At 27.5% G+C, this 24,520-nt stretch overlaps 1 protein-coding gene across 1 annotated transcript; it reads left to right on the forward strand.

The window, feature by feature from the left end:
* Positions 1 to 693: 693 nt before the first annotated feature.
* Pss (phosphatidylserine synthase 1 homolog l(3)77CDf) lies at positions 694 to 24,018 on the forward strand. Its single transcript, XM_075303300.1, has 7 exons — positions 694 to 1,352; positions 10,277 to 10,535; positions 10,635 to 11,087; positions 11,275 to 11,387; positions 11,514 to 11,724; positions 16,196 to 16,280; positions 20,716 to 24,018. The coding sequence occupies exons 1-7, from the start codon at positions 1,060 to 1,062 to the stop codon at positions 20,766 to 20,768; spliced, it is 1,467 nt and encodes a 488-aa protein (XP_075159415.1). The 5' UTR covers positions 694 to 1,059; the 3' UTR covers positions 20,769 to 24,018.
* The last annotated feature ends 502 nt before the right edge of the window (positions 24,019 to 24,520 follow it).

Raw genomic sequence — 24,520 nt, forward strand, 5'->3', positions numbered from 1 at the left:
GCCGACAAGTCGTATCGATGCGACGCATTGTAAGATTCTTTATGCGCTTTACAGACTATCAGTTATTCCGGACGACAGTGCTCGTGTCGAACATATCCCATATATTGTGAACATTAAAAGTTAAGTCCGAAGGCATAATCGATACTGCTGCATGTTTATGGGATCGATAACTCATTTACCGATTATTTAGTTCGCCGACAAGTCATATCGATCCGACACACTGTAAGATTCTTTACAAACACCGACATTCCATGCGGAATAACTGATAGTCTGTAAAGCGCATTACAAACACCGACATTCCGTCCGGAATAACTGATAGTCTGTAAAGCGCATTAAACATATATTATGAACGGCGCATAAGATTTTTTACAAGCAAACACATTTCGTACCGATAAACTGATAATGTTGTATTTTTTAGCATTTTTTCAATCGTTTGTGTTTTTTGAGATAGGAATCAAATCACCATTGCCATGTGTTCCATTTTATTTGTTTATCTAATCATTCAAAATCACCAGTCGCCAAATAAATTTACAGTGTGAACGGCGAATAATATATCTTCAAGCGTGTGTCAAAATGGTTTATTACAACAACGACATCTATACAGATGACAATTATTGTCTTATTGTGTGAGACAAATCTTCCTCTTATCATCATACTTTCTGACGGTTGCCAATTTCTCATGTGAGCAAATGCTATAATTTTCCGGCATTCTCCCGTGAAAAGACGTGTGCTTGTGGTCTTCTTCAAAAATAATAAAGTTTTTAATTTATTAATTCATCTATAAAAATTATGACTTAAGGATATACTGCAAGGAGTAGTGTAGTGTGGAATAATTGAAAGCCTTTGGCTAGTGTTGACCATAACAAAAGTCCTTGATTGCGATATATGTACGAAATCAATCCGTTCAAGGTGGTTGATTCGTTGTTGCGCAACTTCTCTCTCTACCCTTCCACATGAGAGAAAGAAGAGTGGAATCGCCTTTGTTTTTATTTAAGTTTCATACGGGAACGTTAGAATATTGAATTTGAAAAAGAGCGGAGTAATACAAAACAGTGAACAATGAAAAAACGTTCAAGTTCGCGAGGCAGTCCGGATACTTCCGCAATGGAGAACACCGCCAATTTAAGTGCGAACACATCAACAATCAAATCGGGAGCCCTAAGCGCTCCAACTACACCAACTAAAACACGTGGAGGTGGTACATCACATAAACCCGAGGAAATTGCTGAAACTTTTCTGGTGGTCAATGAACGTCCTGTCGATGATATTTCCTTGGATTTTTTCTATAAACCACACACTATTACATTACTGGCAGTTTCAGTATTAGCTGTGATGTACTTTGCCTTTGTCAGGTAATTAATTCGAAAATGTTTCTTGTGAATTATGCCCCCAGCTATTGTTTGCTAATGAGATAAGGATGCAAAAGTTTTATTTGGTTAAAATTCTATGGAATAGGTAGAATATGTAATCAAAACAAATGTAAAAAATATCCTACAACAATTGCTCTTTTTGTACACTTGTCCTATCCCAACCCCCGAAAAGGAGCACATTGCGCAATTGCCAAAAGGCTAATATTCATGGCATCAGAGGCGTCGGCTCAAGGTGAGATTAAGAATGCAAATTCTCTAAAGTGGGAATTGACTCTTATACCTGTTTATATTCTTAACGGAGTTGGAGTTGTATACACCCCTTCATAATCGAAGACATTTTGAAAAAAAAAACTCATAGACTAGATTTTATTTATTTATTTATTGTTTGTTATATAACTGATTTCAGCACAAGATTTTTAAATAGATGAATTTCAGTGAGTGACCGAATTTATATTCTGCCTTACTTTCATTTTATTATTTTAGAGGAAAATAAAGAATATATAAAATCTTAGGAATGTGTCTCCAACTGCCCGATCTCAGTCTTATGTGTTCTTGGAATTCCAATTAGAAGGTCAATAACCCTGATCATTACATTATAGAAAGTTAACACTCGTTCTTCTTTCATAAAAAAAAAACTTAATTTCTACAAACATTTTTGCAAACTTCAGTTACACAAGCATTTATTTTCAAAATTCCATCTTTGCAAATTTTTAAGGATTTTTTTGTAAAATTTAATTTCAATGGAAATTTATGCAAACTTTCATTTCTATAGGAACTTTTGGTATAATTTCATTTTTAAAGGAAATGTTTGCAAAATTTAATTTCTATAAGAAAAAATTTGTAAAATTTTATTTCAAAAGGAAATTTTTAGTTTCTATTTTAATTTTATAGGAAATTTTTGCAATGTTTCATTTTTATAGTTTTTTTTTTTGCAAAATTTCATTTCTTTCATCTATAGGATGATATTTTTAAAAAATTTCAGTTTTTGCAAAATTCAATTTCTATAGGAAATTTTTTGCAAAATTTCATTTTTATAAGAAATTTTTGCAAAATTTTACTTCTATAGGAATTTTTTTGAAAATTTTGATTTTTTATAAGTAATTTTTGAAAAGTTTTTTTTTTTTGCAAAATTTTATTCCTTTAGCATTGCCATTTTTGTAGGAAATTTTTCAAAATTTCATTTCTTTAGGCAATTTTTGTAATATTTTTTTTTTTTTACAACATTTAATTTCAATAGAAAAATTTCATTTTTGTGGGAATTTTTTGTAAAATTTTAATTCCATAGGAAATGTTTGCAAAATATAAATTCAAGTTTTGAATGCTCCTCCCAAACTACTACGGTTTATATGACAAATATGACATTACAACCCTTATTCCTCCTCTCCCTAGAAAAACGCTCAATAGGAAAAAATGCACATAGTTTTATTTGTGTATTTTGCCTTTCTGGTGCCTATTGGAAAAATGTGTCACTTCTTTTTAGTTAGTAAAACGTGTTAACACATACGATTGCTATCTTCCAAAATCTGATTTAGTTAATCAAATATTTTGTAAATATTATAAAAATTAAAAAAAAAATTTCCCCCACAATTTAGCAACAATGTTACTTAACTTAATACTATGGTTACTATTTATAACAGTACAAATAATCAAACGTTAATACTTCGTACAAACAAACAAAAAATAAATTAATGTAATGAAATGAAATGAAAATAAAAACAAAATAGAAACAAAATAAACACACAAAAGTTGCATTTACACTTGGCAAATGATTGTAGTTACATTTAAGGAATATCTAAAATGGATGCGTAAGTTGTTTAGATTATTTTACACATCAACTTTCCATTTAAGCAAATGAACAAGGACAACTCAATTTATATAATAGAATTTCCTAGTAATCATTTTATATTATCTTATAGGCTTTAGAACAATAACAAACAATATGATATGTTTATTATTTGTGATGATTTTTGTTTTAAATTAATTTTTTAGCTATGTATTTTTGTTAAGCAATTATTTGATTTGAATGGGCGATTTTTTTATTCTTTTATTTTTTTTTATTCACATGAACAATTTTTAAGGCCTTAGATGAAAAATAACAAAATCCTGTGACAGGTATAAATAGAAAATCCTTTTTAATATCTTCGGTCTGTGATATAGATAACGCTTATAGAATTATACATTTAGTTGCTATCTTTAGAGTGCTTTCCTCTTCGAAGAAACACTATGAGGAATCATAATGGACCAACATAGTCTAAGTGGACACCATTTTTCTCTATACGGATTTGGTGTTATCCTCTAACCCTTAGAGTGCTTACTATTTCAATCGTTTTCAATGTACCTTAATTCAAAATTATATAGAAGAATTTTTGAATTTGTTCTTTTGGGCGTTCACTTTACGTCTAATCTTAGCATAGCAACATTTGAAACTTGAAATCCTTGTGACAGCGTCATCGTTGCTCATACCAGCTAAAATTTAGTTTATCTATCACAATAAGTTCCACCCGATTTCAATAAATACCTCAATTATAGTCCAATTCGCTGAGGAGATAATTCACCGCTGAAAAACTTGTCGATGTACGGTCGAAAAGGCAATCCTATGAATTACACTACAGTGGCTCTCAAGATCAGATAAAATATATAGGTTTATGGTTTAATATAGTTGACTATATTTGAATTTGAATATTATGAATATCTTTTCTCGTTTTTTTTTTTTTTTTTTTTTTTTTTTTTTTTTTTTTTGACAAAAAATTGAATTTTGCGTCATTTGCGTCATATTGAAGTTTTTAAAGAAATCGCTTGGTATTTATATTTTATTTCTAATAAAAAAAAAAAACAATCATTAGGTTATTAACCTCCAGCACATGAATAGTGTTATTTTTTTGTATACGGGTAAATATGAAGACATTAAAGACTCACACCAATGTCTAGACATCGTACAAGTATTTCAAATTCATAACAAAATTTTGTTTTGATAAGGGATGATGTGACATCTTCGAATTTCCATTCTTGAATAAAGAAAATGTATTATTTTCACTTATCCCAAATTAATGTTAATTTAGTTTTATGGGATTTTAAAAAGCATAATTAATAGAATCATTTCTTACCCGTATATTTGTATTACTACCATTATTCTTATTTGTTTCCCTAGGCGGAAAAGGAATACGTGTTTTTTATATGAGGATAAACGCATTCATATTACAAGGCATATAATTGACGAATTTTTCATGTTAGGCAAAGAATATTTTTCAATAAATTTTGTCAAAATTTTTTTTTTCTTTAGTAAATTTGATCAAAATTTTATTACTATATAAAATTTCGTCAAAACTTTATTACTATAAAAAATTTTGCAAAATTTTGTTTCTATAGAAAATTTTGACAAAATTTAATTTCTATAGAAAATGTTGTCAAAATTTAATTCTATAGAAAATTTTGTCAAAATTTTATTTCTATAGAAAATTTTGTCGAAATTTTATTTCTATAGAAAATTTTGTCAAAATTTTATTTCTATAGAAAATTTTGTCAAAATTTTATTTCCATAGAAAATTTTGTCAAAATTTTATTTCATTCGTTTTTGTTTTTTTATTGTTGGTTTGTACTTCAATCATATTTGTTGTTTTGATCTCAGCTTTAAAACCATTGCGTTGACTAAACTACAAGAGTAGCTTAACCAGCAGAGGAAAAGAATGTTTGTAATATTATTAATATTTAGAATATTATGTAATATTTAGAAAATAGAAAATTTTGTCAAAATTTTTGTTTCTATAGAAAATGTTTGCAAAATTTTATTTCTATAGAATTTTTTTTCAAAATTTTATTTCTATAGAAAATTTTTGCAAAATTTTATTTCTATAGAAAATATTGTCATAATTTTATTTCTATAGAAAATTTTCTCAAAATTTTATTTCTATAGAAAATTTTCTCAAAATTTTATTTCTATAGAAAATTTTGTCAAAATTTTATTTCTATAGAAAATTTTGTCAAAATTTTATTTCTATAGAAAATTTTCTGAAAATATTAGTTCTATAGGAAATTTTCTCAAAATTTTATTTCTATAGAAAATTTTCTAAAAATTTTATTTCCAAAAAAAAAATTTCTCAAAATATTATTTCTATAGAAAATTTTCTCAAAATTTTATTTCTATAGAAAATTTTCTAAAAATTTTATTTTTATAGAAAATTTTCTAAAAATTTTATTTCTATAATTTTGTCAAAATTTTATTTCTATAGAAAATTTTGTCAAAATTTAATTTCTATAGAAAATTTTGTCAACATTTTATTTCTATAAAAAATTTTGTCAAAATTTTATTTCTATAGAAAATTTTGTCAAAATGTTATTTCTATACAAAATTTTAACAAAATATTATTTCTATAGAAAATTTTCTCAAAATTTTATTTCTATAGAATATCTTCTAAAAATTTTATTTCTATAGAAAATTTTCTCAAAATTTTATTTTTATAGAAAATTTTGTCAACATTTTATTTCTATAGAAAATTTTGTCAAAATTTTATTTCTATAGAAAATTTTCTCAATATATTATTTCTATAGAAAATTTTCTCAAAATTTTATTTCTATAGAAAATTTTCTAAAAATTTTATTTTTATAGAAAATTTTCTAAAAATTTTATTTCTATAGAAAAAATTGTCAAAATTTTATTTCTATAGAAAATTTTGTCAAAATGTTATTTCTATAGAAAATTTTCTCAAAATATTATTTCTAAAGAAAATTTTCTCAAAATTTTATTTCTATAGAAAATTTTCTAAAAATGTAATTTCTATAGAAAATTTTGTCAAAATTTTATTTCTATAGCAAATTTTCTAAAAATTTTATTTTAATAGAAAATGTTGTCAAAATTTTATTTTTATAGAAAATTTTTTCAACATTTTATTTCTATAGAAAATGTTGTCAAAATTTTATTTCTATAGAAAATTTTCTCAAAATATTATTTCTATAGAAAATTTTCTAAAAATTTTATTTCTATAGAAAATTTTCTCAACATTTTATTTCTATAGAAAATTTTGTCAAAATTTTATTTCTATAGAAAATTTTGTCAAAATTTAATTTCTTTGGGCAAAGCCCTATAGACTGCAAGATGGTTGGATGGACGCACGTTTCGGAATTACCACATTCCTCATCAGCATCCTCTACTTTGTTTCGAATTTATTTCGGCATAAGCCGGCTATCAATGTAAAACCTTTTTTCGGAGGGTTCAAGTGTGGTTTTTGTTGGGTTTAATAAACTGCCTGAATTTATTCTGATAATTGGTTGATAGTTTTGCTGCAAGTAGAGGATGCTGATGAGGAATGTGGTAATTCCGAAACGTGCGTCCATCCAACCATCTTGCAGTCTATAGGGCTTTGCCCAAATAAATTTGACAAACATTCTTTTCCTCTGTTGGTTAAGCTACTCTTGTAGTTTAGTCAATGTATGGTTTTAAGCTGAAATAAAAAACAACAACAATGCTTAAAGAACAAAACCAACAATAACAAAACAAAACAAATGGAAAATTTAATTTCTATAGAAAATTTTGTCAACATTTTATTTCTATAGAAAATTTTGTCAAAATTTTGTTTCTATAGAAAATTTTGTCAAAATTTTATTTCTATAGAAAATTTTGTCAAAATCTTATTTCTATAGAAAATTTTCTCAAAATATTATTTCTATAGAAAATTTTCTCAAAATTTTATTTCTATAGAAAATTTTGTCGAAATTTTATTTCTATAGAAAATGTTGTCAAAATTTTATTTCTATAGAAAATTTTGTCAAAATTTTATTTCTATAGAAAATTTTGTCAAAATTTTATTTCTATAGAAAATTTTGTCAAAATTTTATTTCTATAGAAAATTTTGTCAAAATGTCATTTCTATAGAAAATTTTCTCAAAATTTTATTTCTATAGCAAATTTTCTAAAAATTTTATTTCTATAGAAAATTTTGTCAAAATTTTATTTCTATAGAAAATTTTGTCAAAATTTTACCAAAACATCAAGAATTCTACCAATCTACCAAACAGTAAAAACTCTACCATTTTTGAAGGTATTCTACCAACTATAGCAACCGTGCTTAGAAAGCGAGCTATAAATTCCTATTTAATATTTCTAACCCTTCTATGCAATTTGTCTTGAAAATACCAAAATATTCCGAATTTCAACGTGATAGTTCCATTGTTGAATTCTGATACGAGATCATATAAAATGTACTATATGTAAAGGGTGATTCTTTTGAGGTTAGGATTTTCATGCATTAGTATTTGACAGATCACGTGGGATTTCAGACATGGTGTCAAAGAGGAAGATGCTCAGTATGCTTTGACATTTCATTATGAATAGACTTACGATCTGCCACAACGTCGAATTTTCAGTGAATGGGCCCTAGAAAAGTTGGCAGAAAATCCGCTTTTTTATCGACAAATTTTGTTCAGCGATGAGGCTCATTTCTGGTTAAATGGCTACGTAAATAAGCAAAATTGCCGCATTTGGAGTGAAGAGCAACCAGAAGCCGTTCAAGAACTGCCCATGCATCCCGAAAAATGCACTGTTTGGTGTGGTTTGTACGCTGATGGAATCATTGGACCGTATTTTTTCAAAGATGCTGTTGGACGCAACGTTACGGTGAATGGCGATCGCTATCGTTCGATGCTAACAAACTTTTTGTTGCCAAAAATGGAAGAACTGAACTTGGTTGACATGTGGTTTCAACAAGATGGCGCTACATGCCACACAGCTCGCGATTCTATGGCCATTTTGAGGGAAAACTTCGGAGAACAATTCATCTCAAGAAATGGACCGGTAAGTTGGCCACCAAGATCATGCGATTTGACGCCTTTAGACTATTTTTTGTGGGGCTACGTCAAGTCTAAAGTCTACAGAAATAAGCCAGCAACTATTCCAGCTTTGGAAGACAACATTTCCGAAGAAATTCGGGCTATTCCGGCCGAAATGCTCGAAAAAGTTGCCCAAAATTGGACTTTCCGAATGGACCACCTAAGACGCAGCCGCGGTCAACATTTAAATGAAATTATCTTCAAAAAGTAAATGTCATGGACCAATCTAACGTTTCAAATAAAGAACCGATGAGATTTTGCAAATTTTATGCGTTTTTTTTTTTTAAAAAGTTATCAAGCTCTTAACAAATCACCCTTTACTACTTCTAATGAGCGGAAGTTTACATTTTAATGTGTTACAAATTAAATGACAAAGTTATTATACCTCCATTCAAATTTTGGTGGAATGTATAAAACTATATATGGTTTCGTTTAGTGATAACATTTAGAATAACATGCGTGATTTAAGTTGTTATCAATGAAAAGCCGGATTTCCAATAGGAATCTTATCAAAAATAGTTTGTGCAAGAAGACACCATATGTTAATACATTCGAGTAAAGACCATTTTAATGACCAGTCAAATGTCACATAGGCTTATCATCAAAGGATTTCTCAAAAGAAACAAAACGATAAGCCCTTTTTAATTTTTTTTATGAATATGATCGAATGTACGCATGGAGAGATATGTTTTAGGTATCGGGTGATATTTTTGTAGTCTATAATATTTTAATGCAGCAAACACTCAAAGAAATTCGTTAGTAGACACAGAGGAAAAATATTGTGAAAAAGGAAATATTCTGCTAAAAGAAAGGAAAGCAGTCTCTATAGAAATAAAATTTTGACAAAATTTTCTATAGAAATAAAATTTTGCAAAACTTGTCTACAGAAATAAAATTTTGCAAAAATTTTCTATAGAAACCAAATTTTGCAAAAATTGTCTACAGAATTAAAATTTTGATAAAATTTTCTATAGAAATAAAATTGTGACAAAATTTTCTATAGAAATAAAATTTTGACGAATTTTTCTAAAGAAATAAATTTTTGACAAAATTTTCTATAGAAATAAAATTTTGAAAAAATTTTCTATAGAAATAAAATGTTGACAAATTTTCTATAAAAATAAAATTTTTAGAAAATTTTCTATAAAAATAAAATTTTTAAAAAATTTTCTATAGAAATAAAATTTTGACAAAATTTTCTATAGAAATAAAATGTTTACAAAATTTTCTATAGAAATAAAATTTTGACAAAATTTTCTATAGAAATAAAATTTGTACAAAATTTTCTAAATTCTCTATAGAAATAAAATTTTGATAAAATTTTCTATAGAAATAAAATTTTTACAAAATTTTCTATAGAAATAAAATTTTGACAATATTTTCTATAGAAATAAAATTTTGACAAAATTTTCTATAGAAATAAAAATAGAAATAAAATTTTGACAAAATTTTCTATAGAAATAAAATTTTGACAAAATTTTCTATAGACATAAAATTTTGACAAAATTTTCTATAGAAATAAAATTTTGACAAAATTTTCTATAGAAATAAAATGTTTACTAAATTCTCTATAGAAATAAAATTTTGACAAAATTTTCTATAGAAATAAAATATTGTCAAATTTTCCTATAAAAAAATTTGCTATAGAAATAAAATTTTGACAAAATTTTCTATAGAAATAAAATTTTGACAACATTTTCTATAGAAATAAAATTTTGACAAAATTTTCTATAGAAATAAAATTTTGACAAAATTTTCTATAGAAATAAAATTTTGTCAAAATTTTCTATGGAAATAAAATTTTGACAAAATTTTCTATAGAAATAAAATTTTGACAAAATTTTCTATAGAAATAAAATGTTGACAAAATTTTTTATAGAAATAAAATTTTGCTGATTACTCAGGTTTTGTTATAAGTAATATAATTTAATTGGCCTTTTAGGCTTTGTATTACTGAATTTTTGAAATAAATAAAATAAATAAATAAAATTTTGTCAACATTTTATTTCTTTGAATTTCTCTACCACTCTCTTATACAAAAATAAATATTCAATGAAATTAAATAATATTTTACTTTTTTCTTGCAGGGATGAGGGAAACTTTGAGGATAATATATGGGCTGGCATACTCTGTGTGGTATTCTTTTTCCTAATCATTTCTGTACTGGCATTCCCCAATGGCCCATTTACACGGCCGCATCCGGCAGTATGGCGAATATTATTTGGTTGTTCAGTTCTTTATCTAATGGCCTTACAGTTTTTAATGTTTCAAAATCATAAAACTATAATGAATATATTCTATTGGCTGGATCCAAAGTTAAAAGACTTTCATATTAATATGGACAAGGTATGTACCACACACATATTTAATATAAGACCTAATTTCTTGTTTAAATTCATATTTAATATAAGACCTAATTTCTTGTTTAAATTCTTTTCTCCTTAGGAATATGGTGTGAATTGCTCAGATATTTCGTTTGAACGTGTTAAGGGCCATTTGGATGTTTTCGCTTGGGGCCACTTTTTGGGATGGGCCTTTAAAGCTGTCCTCATACGTCATATGGGAATTTTATGGGCTATTTCGGTTATGTGGGAAATAACTGAAATAACATTTGCTCATTTATTGCCCAATTTTGTGGAATGTTGGTGGGATGCCTTGATATTGGATGTATTACTATGCAATGGCTTTGGCATATGGGTGGGTTTGAAAATCTGTAAAATCTTGGAAATGCGTGAATACAAATGGGCCAGCATTAAGGATATATCATCGACAAGTGGTAAAATTAAACGTGCCGTATTACAGTTTACGCCAGAAAGTTGGACAGCTATTCGATGGTTGGATCCAAAATCAACAGCAATGCGTTTTGCAGCTGTCATACAATTGGTGATATTTTGGCAGGTATGTAAGAAAAAAAAGTTTAGTCATAGACAATGCAGTTATTAAATTTTGAACATTTCACAATCTAGTCAAATATATTTCCATATAGTACGACTTAAAAAATAATAAAGCTTTTAGTACTAATTAACATAATCTCCATAAAAAACTAATTCTAGATTTTTTTTTTATTTTCTTGTATTTTTTTTAGGTTACCGAACTGAATACTTTCTTCCTGAAGCACATATTTGAAATGCCTCCCGATCATTATGTAGTAATAGGTCGTCTAGTATTCATTGGTTTATTTGTGGCGCCATCAGTTAGGTATGTTTACTACACATTGTCTACACACAATAGCTTTGAATTTAATTACATTTTCGTATAAATTTAGCCAAGTTCAACTAACAACCCTTATTTATTCACATTTGTTTTTTTTTTTTGCATTTTTAGGCAATACTATACATATGTGACTGATACACGTTGCAAACGTGTTGGTACCCAATGTTGGGTGTATGGTGCTATCATGGTTTCCGAAGCAATTTTATGCATTAAAAATGGCAAAGAACTGTTTGAGCGCACGCAAGCCATAAACATTATTATTTGGCTAACGGTACAAGTTATCATATCGGTAGCTTTCGTGTATGGTTGTATTTTATGGCAGGTAAGGGCAGGTTTTGTCGTCGAACGAAAATTCTACAAGAAGAATTAATTTCGTCTCGGACGAATCTTAGTTATCCTTCACCATAGATCGCTGACAAGAAAATTTTCTAAATCGTATAGGTCATAAGGGAGGCGATTATGTTAGGTTTAGCTAATTTCAATAGACTGAATAGTCTGAATATCCCAATGGATTGAAGAGTCTAAGTGGGCCTGAAAATAAATCAGGCTGCCACTTTAACCTAATCTCAATAGTTTATTTCTTACAAATTGTCCAAAATCCCTTAAAAAATTGTCAAAAAAATGCGAATCAGATTCCTTAAAATATATCCAAAATATTGTGGAATCTTAATTGGGTAACGTAGACTTCACTTTTTATCAAAAGAAATCGGGCAGTCATCTTCATGTGAGAATGAAAGGTTGTTAAATTCAACCTTGTAAGAAAAGTGATCTCTTATGTATTTCTTTTTATTTTAAAGGACATTTTTATGTAGCTCCGTTAAGTATTAACTTCCAGTTAACAGAAAGTAAATTACAAATATGTTCTCTCCGATTAAATTTAACTGAAAAATGTCAGCAGTTAAATTCCTAACTGACATATGGAATATGTAGCCAAGTTGGGAGCCACCGTGGTGCAATGGTTAGCATGCCCGCCTTCGGTCGAAGCAGGAATCGTGGGTTCGATTCCTGCTTCGACCGAACACCAAAAAAAAGCTTTTCTGCGGTGGATTATCCCACCTCAGTAATGCTTCTCTAAGTGGTTTCACCGTTCGGACTCGGCTATAAAAAGGAGTTCCCTTATCATTGAGCTTAACATGGAATCGGGCAGCACTCAGTGATAAGAGAGAAGTTCACCAATGTGGTATCACAATGGACTGAATAGTCTAAGTGAGCCTGATACATCGGGCTGCCACCTAACCTAACCTTGCCAAGTTGACTAGCACTAACGGAGCTTCATGAAAATGTGGGTAAATGATTTTTTTAATTGAAGTAAAATGTTCAATTGGAAAATATTCGGTGATATATATTTGTGTGTGTAGTCGAAAAGACTTTTTGTATGTCTTATCCTATAAAAGTACATAGAATTTGATTTACCCCAGCAAAAAAGTGTCGCCAAAAAGTAGTGAAAATGTTCAAAATTGGCGCAGAAGCGATGAATTTAACATGGGCTTGTCATAGGACGGATGTCCACCATTTTAACAGCCGTTGCACTGGGTTTGCATCACTTCTTAAGGTGTGATGCGAATTCAGTGTTTTGGATGTGAATTAAGAAATTTTGTGATATTTTGACAAATAAATCATTTTTAAATTTTTTTATGAGTTTTAATGCATTCTTACACACAAGCGTAATTGGCATCAAATATTTTCAAAAATTCGCAATTTTATAGAATGGATTTGGCATTTTTTTCAGAAAAATTTTAATAATTTTTACCATTTTATTAATTCTTAATCTATTTTTAACCTATTTGAAACAAAAAATTTTAAATTTTCCATTAAAAATATGAAAAAAGCGAGTTATAAAAAATTGAATTAAAAGAACTTCCTGTGTAGGTAAAATAAAGAACTTCTTTGAGAGGACATTTTTGAAAGAGCATTTAGAGTTGTGCCTTTAGAAGAACTTCCAAATTTTTTTGCTGGGGTACGTTCATTAATGTAGGAGAAGTCATGGTATAATTATTTATAAGGTAGCCACACCAGCCCAAAAATAAAAACAATAAACAAATACAAAAAAATATTTGTTTTAATTCTGTGTTCATGAGTGCCACTGTTTATTAATTGTATGGAAATGCATTTTGAGTGAGTCAAGATTTTTTGTCATTTTCATCATTTACGCACAGACAAAATTTAGGCAGTTTTTGCCTTGTATTTAAGTAATTTCCGTTTTTCAAAATTCAAATTTTAACAATAACAAAATTTAATCGAAATTGCAAGTTGCCACAATATATTTTGCCATTTTGTTGAGCTTTTGAAAGTCATCTGATTAATTAGTGCTACGCTTTAGAATTTTTTTTTACTTTTTTATTACTACACATTCCTATTTAATCTTTAAAATCTTGAAAATGTGTGGATACAATTGAGGTCAATAATAGGAAATAACTTCTTTACAGCATTTCATGTGGGCCTTTATATAAAAAAGCTGCTTGGGAGCTACACAGTTCTATTTTCCCTTTTTTGGAAATTTAGAAAATGGGAAAAAATCTTTAACTTACAAAATTTAAACTGGGTCGGATGAATTTTACTCCTCCAAAAGGCTCCAAAGGTCAAATCTGGGGATCGGTTTATGTGGGTGCTATATATAATTATAGACCGATATGGACTAAGTTCTGCATGGTTGTTAGAGGCCATATACTAACACCACGTACCAAATTTCAATCGTATCGGATAAATTTTGCTCCTCCTAGAGACTCCGAAGGTCAAATCTGGGGATCGGTTTATATGGGGACTATATATAATTATAGACCGTTATGGACCACGTTTTGCATGGTTGTTAGAACCATCAACTGAATCAGATGAATTTTGGTCTTCCAAGAGGCTCCGGAGGTCAAATCTGGCGATCGGTTTATATGGAGCTATATATAATTATGTACCGATGTGGACCAATTTTTGCATGGTCATTAGAGACCATATACTAACACCATGTACCAAATTTCAGCCGGATAGGATGAAATTTTCTTCTCCTAGAGGCTCCGAAAGCCAAATCGGGGGATCGGTTTATATGGGGGCTATATATAATTATGGACCGATGTGGACCAATTTTTGCATGGTTGTTAGAGACCATATATTTACACCATGTACCAAATTTCAGCCGGATCGGATGAAGTTTTCTTCTCTTAGAGGCTCCGCAAGCCAAATCTGGGGATCGGTTTATATGGGGGCTATATATAATTATGGACCGATGTGGACCAATTTTTGCATGGTTGTTAAAGACCATATGCTAAAACATTGTACCAAATTTCAGCCGGATCGGATGAAATTTGCTTCTCTTAGAGGCTCCGAAAGCCAAATCGGGGGATCGGTTTATATGGGGGCTATATATAATTATGGACCGATGTGGACCAATTTTTGCATGGTTGTTAGAGACCATATACTAACACCATGTACCAAAATTCAGCCGGATCGGATGAAATCTGCTTCTCTTAGAGGGTCTGCAAGGCAAATTTGGGGGTTCGTTTATATGGGGGCTATACGTAAAAGTGAACCGATATGGCCCATTTGCAATACCATCCGACCTACATCAATAACAACTACTTGTGCCAAGTTTAAAGTCGATAGCTTGTTTCGTTCGGAAGTTAGCGTGATTTCAACAGACGGATGGACGGACGGACGGACGGACATGCTCAGATCGACTCAGAATTTCACCACGACCCATAAGCGTAGGAAGGCCTCTGGGGAGGGGACTTAGACCCCTCCAGAAAAGTTTTAGCCCCCCCCCCCCAGAATTTGAAAACCTATTTACGATTTTCCATTGTTTTTATATAATATTAAACAAGTCAATACAACCGCACAAAGTTCCGCTAAAGACTTTCATGGTAGCAGTTGCCGATGGCAATATATAGTTTTTTTTTTTACAAGTGAATTATTATAAGTGAATGTTTGAAGTCTGATATTTATGAAATAAAACTGTGGTTGAACTTATGATTTAAGTTCCTAAATTTATGTTTAGTTTAATAACTAAACTACCTTCATTATTTTGTTTAGTCAGAGTTTTAGTCGATTTAATTAAAAAAAAATATTAAACGATATTTAAACTATTCTTTCATAAATGAATATCTTAATAACGCTGCAAAAAAAATCGCCAAAAAAATAGTAAAACTGTTCTTTTTGTGTTCGGAAGTGGTGCAAAATTGGCGCAGAAACGATGAATTTAAATGAATAGGACGGATGCCCACTATTTCAACTTGCACTTAAATTGCATCATTTTTAAGGTGTGATCCGAATTCAGTGTGAATTAAATATTAAATTAAATGATATTTTCCCAAATAAATAATGTGAAATGGGAACGTTTGACCTAAAATATTTTCAAAATTTCGCAATTTTTTGTAGAATGTAATTTGCTTTTTGTCGACATACTTTAAATAATTTGCTTTTAAAGTTGTTCCTTTTAACAACTCCCAATTTTTTTTTTGCTGGAAAATGTGGAACTACTTTTAGTTGCTTTATTATAAATTAATTGTCTAGTTAAGCTGAAGCCTGAGTTTTTATTTATTTTTATAAAATAAAACATTAATTGACCCTATCTTCAGTCCATTAATTTTTATCTAGGGGGGGCTATAGCCTTTCTGTGCAGATGTAACAAAATTTGCATACTTTAGTATCAGATCAATGGGTTCCAAACAGAATGCCATATTTAACACAACCCAATTCTATGGTGAAGGATATATGTAATCTTGTAGGACTAACTCCTAAAATAAATACTTTTTTATATAGGTATGTGTGTACATTTGTAACATTTCTATTCTCTATTTTATATATAGCGAACGATGGAGAAACGTAAGAGCAACAAAGGTCAACAATCGCCAGCAAAAAAATTAAAACACACAGAGAGTAAAGAATCAAAAGGTAAGTTTTTCTTATTCATATCTATGCGGCAATTGTGCTATTGTTTTTCGGTATTATTTAATGTATTTTGTTTTCTTTAATTTTATTTTCAAAGTCTTCTTAAAAATATCTACTTTTTATTTGGACTTCATGTCAAATTGGTAATAATTTGATTTTTGTTACACCACCCAACCAACCGCCAAACCAAAACCACCCCCCCCCCCCCCCAAAAACCATTGTTTTCAAAAAAATTCACTTCTTGTAGAATTTTGACCATTTCTTGTATTATACAGCACAGCAGCACTATTGTTATATATTTGAAATCTGAATTGTTTTATGATACGATGTCTATTTGTTTACTTTTTTCTTTCTGTGTGTATGTCTGTATTTTCATGCTATCCTTGTTATTTGTTTTTTTCTGTACAAAAAAAAAAAAACAAACATAATCCAATCCACCACTACCACCGAACAGGTCCCATTTATATGATACATCCTAGAATCATAGAACATGCACGAGGAAAGTTAAATAAAACCATAAACAAACATGTTGAGATTGAAAGCACACCTTATGATATTAAAATAAAAATAGTTTAATCATATTTTAATAATTATTTTTTCTTTAATTTTCGTTAAAAGGCTGGTACTATGTTCGATTTTCGTAAAAAAAAACTCTAAATTAAAAAGTATAAAAAAACTTCATGAAGACAAATGTATCGAATCTTGCAAAACATGAATGGAAAAAATAGCAAAGCATTGATTGTGCAATATTTCGTTGTTTGATACTTTTAAATTAAAAAAGTGCCCGTCAAAACGCTGTGTGTTTCGGCGCGGTAACCGTGTATAGTATCCACCTAAACTTATTACTAAATATAAGCATGATACCTTTGTGCTGATTCAAAAATTTGTGTGCGTGTGAAGTAGGAATATGGATTTTTTTTAATTTCTAATAGATAAATACAGGGTAGTGGGCGCAAAGTCGATTTTTTATTTGGAATCCCTGATCGTGAGTTTTTTTAATGTCGTAAGCCGAATTTTTTTCGATTGATAAATTGCTCTCGTAAAACATTTTTCTTTGTTTTCGTCATAGTAAATATATTTTAGATCTAATTTGTAATAAATAATGAACATATTTTGAATATTTAGGACTCGAATAAAAGTTAAACAAAATAGTCATAGTTGAGTTCGGTAGCGAGCGCCTAGCTTGGTATAAAAGTGCACGGTATAAAAAATGCACAGGCAAGAGCGATATATCCAAGAGATTGTGATCAATCAATTACCGTACCATACCATGACAACATAACGCTTCTGGACTACCATGTATGAACAGTGAATGATTAAAGCTTCCACTGGCCAAAAGGTTTAAGACGGCAGACAATTGTAACATCGGTAGAATTAACGTTGACATGGCACCAAAAATTATATTCCTCCTTCGTTTCAGCGGTGTATTAGCTCACCTCAGTAATGCTGGTGACATTTCTGAGTGCTCCAAAGCTTCTCTAAGTGGTTTCACTGCAATATGAAACGCCGTTCGGACTCGTCGATAAAAAGAAGCTGCCTTGTCATTGAGCTTAACATGGAATCGGGCAGCACTCAATGATAAGAGAGAAGTTCACCAATGTGGTATCACAATGGACTGAATAGTCTAAGTGAGCCTGATACATCGGGCTGCCACCTATCCTAATGTCAAAAATTTACAAAATGTTCTTTAGAAATAATTAATAAAATTTTCTATAGAAGTAAAATTTTGATAAAATTTTCTATAGAAATGAAATGTTGACAAAATTTTCTATAGAAATAAAATGTTGACAAAATTTTGCTATAGAAATAAAATTTTGTCAAAATTTTGCTTTAGAAATTAAATTTTGACATAGAAATAAAATTGCTATAAAAATAAAATTTTGACAAAATTTTTTATAGAAATAAAATTTTGACAAAATTTTTTATAGAAATAAAATTTTGACAAAATTTTTTATAGAAATAAAATTTTGACAAAATTGTCTATAGAAATGAAATGTTGACAAAATTTTCTATAGAAATAAAATTTTGACAAAATTTTGCTATAGAAATAAAATTTTGACAAAATTTTGCTATAGAAATAACATTTTGACAAAATTTTGCTATAGAAATAAAATTTTGACAACATTTTCTATAGAAATAAAATTTTGACAAAATTTTCTATAGAAATAAAATTTTGACAAAATTTTCTATAGAAATAAAATTTTGACAAAATTTTCTATAGAAATAAAATTTTGACAAAATTTTCTATAGAAATAAAATTTTCAGAAAATGTTCTATAGAAATAAAATTTTGACAAAATTTTCTACAGAAAAAAATTTTGACAAAATTTTCTATAGAAAACAAATTTTGACAAAATTTTCTATAGAAATAAAATTTTGACAAAATTTTTTATAGAAATCAAATTTTGACAAAATTTTCTATAGAAATAAAATTTTGACAAAATTTTCTATAGAAATAAAATTTTGACAAAATTTTCTATAGAAATAAAATTTTGACAAAATTTTCTATAGAAATAAAATTTCGACAAAATTTTCTATAGAAATAAAATTTTCAGAAAATTTTCTATAGAAATAAAATTTTCAGAAAATTTTCTATAGAAATAAAATTTTGACAAAATTTTATAGAAATAAAATTTTGACAAAATTTTACAGAAATAAAATTTTGACAAAATTTTCTATAGAAATAAAATTTTGACAAAATTTTCTATAGAAATAAAATTTTTAGAAAATTTTCTATACAAATAAAATTTTGACAAAATTTTGCTTTTGAAATGAAATTTTGACATAGAAATAAAATAGCTATAGAAATAAAATTTTCAGAAAATTTTCTATAGAAATAAAATTTTCAGAAAATTTTCTATAGAGATAAAATTTTGACAAAAATTTCTATAGAAATAAAATTTTGACAAAAATTTCTATAGAAATAAAATTTTGACAAAATTTTCTATAGAAATGAAATTTTGACAAAATTTTCTACAGAAAAAAATTTTGACAAAATTTTCTATAGAAATAAAATTTTGACAAAATTTTCTATAGAAATAAAATTTTGACAAAATTTTTTATAGAAATACAATTTTCAGAAAATTTTCTATAGAAATAAAATTTTGACAAAATTTTCTATAGAAATAAAATTTTGACAAAATTTTCTATAGAAATAAAATTTTGACAAAATTGTGCTATAGAAATAAAATTTTGACAAAATTGTGCTATAGAAATAAAATTTTGAGAAAATTTTCTATAGAAATACAATTTTCAGAAAATTTTCTGTAGAAATAAAATTTTGACAAAATTTTCTATAGAAATAAAATTTTGACAAAATTGTGCTATAGAAATAAAATTTTGACAAAATGGTGCTATAGAAATAAAATTTTGACAAAATTGTGCTATAGAAATAAAATTTTGACAAAATTTTCTATAGAAATCAAATTTTGACAAAATTTTCTATAGAAATAAAATGTTGACAAAATTTTCTATAGAAATCAAATTTTGACAAAATTTTCTATAGAAATAAAATTTTGACAAAATTTTCTATAGAAATAAAATTTCGACAAAATTTTCTATAGAAATAAAATTTTCAGAAAATTTTCTATATAAATAAAATTTTCAGAAAATTTTCTATAGAAATAAAATTTTGACAAAATTTTCTATAGAAATAAAATTTTGACAAAATTTTCTATAGAAATAAAATTTCGACAAAATTTTCTATAGAAATAAAATTTTTAGAAAATTTTCTATAGAAATAAAATTTTGACAAAATTTTGCTTTAGAAATGAAATTTTGACATAGAAATAAAATAGCTATAGAAATAAAATTTTCAGAAAATTTTCTATAGAAATAAAATTTTCAGAAAATTTTCTATAGAGATAAAATTTTGACAAAAATTTCTATAGAAATAAAATTTTGACAAAAATTTCTATAGAAATAAAATTTTGACAAAATTTTCTATATAAATAAAATTTTGACAAAATTTTCTATAGAAATGAAATTTTGACAAAATTTTCTATAGATATAAAATTTTGACAAACTTTTCTATAGAAATAAAATTTTGACAAAATTGTCAAAACTCTTCGCGTCAGCTACCCTGTATAAATTATGGTTTCTATTAGAGTCGTCATCGTTTACGTTGATTTATTATTTCATTTTTATTTTCTTCAAGTCTTTCGAAAAAAAGAAGAAATCATTACGATTCGTCATACATTCGGCAACATGAATAAATTGAATTGAAGGCGATCTGCTTTATGAGTTTATCATAGAAATGTATCAGCACTACATGTACAAGATTATTTACATAGCACAAAAAAATATATGTAGTTGCAATTATCTCCTAAGTTTTGTTTTGTTTGTTTTTTTTTATCAAATGTTCATTGGTTTTTTTAAGTTGTTTTATAATTTTTATATTATTATTTTATTTTTTATTTATATTTATTATTTATTTCTAGGCAAAGTATCACCCAAGAAATCCCCAAAACGCAACGACAACAAGATTGAATAAACGATTAGCTATTAACTATCCCAACTATCCAAGTTGTTTAAAATAAACACGAAACACACCTCTTCCTTCTCGAAAATATATATGTAAAATTATTATAAATTATTTTATAATAAAGAAAACTTCTTTAGATAATTGGAAAATAATATAGAAATAAAAAAAAATGAAAACTAAAGAAAATCAAATAATGAAAAAGGGCAACTTATTTAATAAGTTTAATTTATATTCATTAGCATATTTTCATTTTTTTAGTTTATTCATACATATACACAACACAATGGAGTAGTGTTTAAGATGTAATTAAGAGCAAATAACTTGCAAAACAATTTTTTTACTATTATTAAGAAAGCTGTTAAACCAAAAACAAAACAAAAAAACATAATTGTAAACAATTATTTTCATACAATCATTTATTTAAAAAAAGTATATTTTTAGATTTATTATTAACTACAAAAGAAATTATGTTATTTAATTGCCTTCTTATGCTTGTTTTAAAAATGTAAATGTTAGAAATTAAAATAAAAAATAAAAATTAAAAATGATAATAATGCCATGCTATACAGTGTACAAAACCAAACGCTCTTGAAAATTAAAACTAATTTAAGAGATTTCAAATTTATGAGAATGTGTTTTACATAATTTTAGCTTACAATAATGATAGGATTGTCTTCTTTTGTATTAGATAATCATGCCATGACGGAATAAAAGAAAAGGCAAAACAAATTTATCCAGGGCAAGTACGCAGATGTGCAACCCAATTCATCTAATTTATTCAGAGAGAGTATATAAATATTCATCCATTATATAAGGTTTTTAAATAGGCATTTTATTGCCTTTTGTTATAATAGTTATCGAAAATAAACATTACTGGTAAAAACTGCATTTTATCAAAATTCAGTTAAAAAAAAAAAAACAGGTTTAATGCTATGTTCCCACTGACTGGTTTTCCTCATTCGTTTTTCCAAAAAATTTCACCGTTCACACCGAGTTGAGATGTTTTAGTTTGACGGTTGTCAAACTCCCACGTGAACCAATTTTCGCACGGTAATTAGAAGGCCAAATTTCAACCGCATCGGTTGAAATTTGGCAACACTCAACAAATTTCAAACAGATCAGATTCGCTTTTCCAAGAGACTCCGGAGGTCAAATCTGGGGGCTATATATTATAATCATGAACCGATATGAAAAAATACGTGCACGACTGTTACAGGGCATATACTAACATCAAGTACCAAATTTCAACCGGATCCGATGAAATTTACTTTTCCAAGACGCTCTGTAAGGCAAATCTGGAGATCGGTTTATATGAGGGCTATATATAATTATGGACCAATTTTCATAATATTGGATCAATTTTTGCAAAGGTTGTTAGAGGGCATATACTAACATCACATACCAAATTTCAACCGGAACGGATGAAATTTGCTTTTCAAAGAGACTCAGAGGATCGGTTTATATAGGCGCTATACCTAACAGTAGTCCGATACCATTCGAACTACATCAACACTTATACCAATTTTCAAGTGGATAGTTTGTTTCGTTGGGGATACGGATGGACGGACGGACTTCGGAATTTCATCCCGATTCAGAAATATACTCTTTAGAAGGTCTGAGGCCAATATTTCGATGTGTTAAAAACGGAATGACATAGTTACACACAAACAATTTTTTTTCTGGTTCAATCACGAAATTAATTGATCCAATTAATTTTTTAATTGAAATGTCTTCAATCACAGAAATGATAGTATCAATTAAAAAATTAATTGAAGGGCAATTAAAACATTAATTGATACTATTAATTTTTGTGATTGATTTTTGTTTCAATTAAAAAATTTGTTGAATCAATTAAATTTTTAATTGAATATTTTTTAAAACTCAATTAAAATTTTAATTGGAAAAAATTTCGTGAAATTTTTTTCTGTGTAGTATACCTCCATACTATTAATGGTCTCAAAAATATAACAGCCGACACTGACTGTTTTTTTTTTTTTTTTTGCTGACTTTCCTATGGGTACATATTGTATATAGTACAAAAATAAATCTCTATATATATTTTTCTGTTGCTCGGTAAATGTAAATTTGAATTGTTAAAAACCCGGCATTATATCCTAAATCAAATGAGATACAATCCCCAGTCATTTTCTTATATATACTCTCACAATTCAAACCAATTGTAGTTTGAATTTCTCATTCCATAGAATTATAATTCTTCTTTATTTTGCGTATCCGATATTCGAATGTAAAGCGATCCTACAATATTACTTTTTTTTTAATTCTCACAATCATTATAATTTTCAATCATTATAGATTGTGTCTCGAACTATATTACCAAGATTTAAATTTTCAGGGTTTAAAAATTATAGTCAAAAAAAATTTTGCGTTTCCGAATACACATTTTATTGAGAAAAAATCAGTTGCTATATGCTACGAAATAAAATTTTATAAAACTATCTAAAATTTGAACGAAAAATTCTTCTGACTGGTGTATATTTTTAGGGTTTTCTCACATTCTACTGTAATTTTCCTGCAAAATAGATTTATTTTATGACTTCTGTCTGCAAAAAATCAGATGTTTACACTTTTCGATCAGAAATTCCAAAAAGTTTTCTCACGTGTGAGTCAGAACAACTACATTTTCGAGAGGTGTAAAGAATGTGTGCTGTGTGGTGTACAGTGCGGTGTGACTCAGAAAAGGCATGTATGTTTTCTAAATGCAGATTTCGAAAAAAAAAAACAAATAAAATATTTAGATTTAAAAAAGGGATTTATTTCACCAGCCATTTTTATATGTAGAGAAAAATAAACAAGGAACTAAAAAGCATCGTACTAACACGACATAAGTTAAGACACTACGTAATGAGGTTGCAAGAATATGCCGCTTTTCGTAACAGTTTTATTTAATGTCATAATAACATAAGCTGATGTATCAGACAAGATCAATTATAACCCAATATGCCCGCGCTCCATTTAGCATAAAATTTTCCATGTTAATGTTTTCATATATTATGAAACTCTTTAATGTCTATATGCTATGGAGGAAGCAAACAAAGATCAAAACAATGTATGTATTCGTAAGATTTTCATTAATTAAGATTTGAGTTAATACTTTTTTAAGCAATTTATACCATTTAGAGATGAGACATTGTGCTAATATGGCTGTATAATTAAGAATAATATAAAATTTATGATATCTGTTCTTCATTTTGTTAAAATAATAATAAAAAAATAATAAAATAACATAAGACTAACTAAAGTTGTTTTATTTTTTAAATGTAGAATTATTAAAATGAAAAATCTGTAGACATTAATGGTTTGGTTTCTATAGAAATAAAATTTTAAGAAAATTTTCTATAGAAATAAAATTTTAAGAACATTTTCTATGGAAATAAAATTTTGACAACATTTTCTATAGAAATAAAATTTTGACAATTTTTTTTTTTTGAAATAAAATGTTGACAACATTTTCTATAGAAATAAAATTTTGACAAAATTTTCTATAGAAATAAAATTTTGACAAAATTTTCTATAGAAATAAAATTTTAACAAAATTTTCTATAGAAATAAAATTTTAACAAAATTTTCTATAAAAATAAATTTTGGGCAAAAATTTTCTATAGAAATAAAATTTTAAGAAAATTTTCTATAAAAATAAAATTTTGATAAAATTTTCTATAGAAATAAAATTTTGACAAAATTTTCTATTGAAATAAAATTGTGACAAAATTTTCTATAGAAATAAAATTTTGACAAAATTT

This window comes from Haematobia irritans, chromosome 4 (assembly GCF_050003625.1).
Source record: "Haematobia irritans isolate KBUSLIRL chromosome 4, ASM5000362v1, whole genome shotgun sequence".
Taxonomy (NCBI): domain Eukaryota; kingdom Metazoa; phylum Arthropoda; class Insecta; order Diptera; family Muscidae; genus Haematobia; species Haematobia irritans.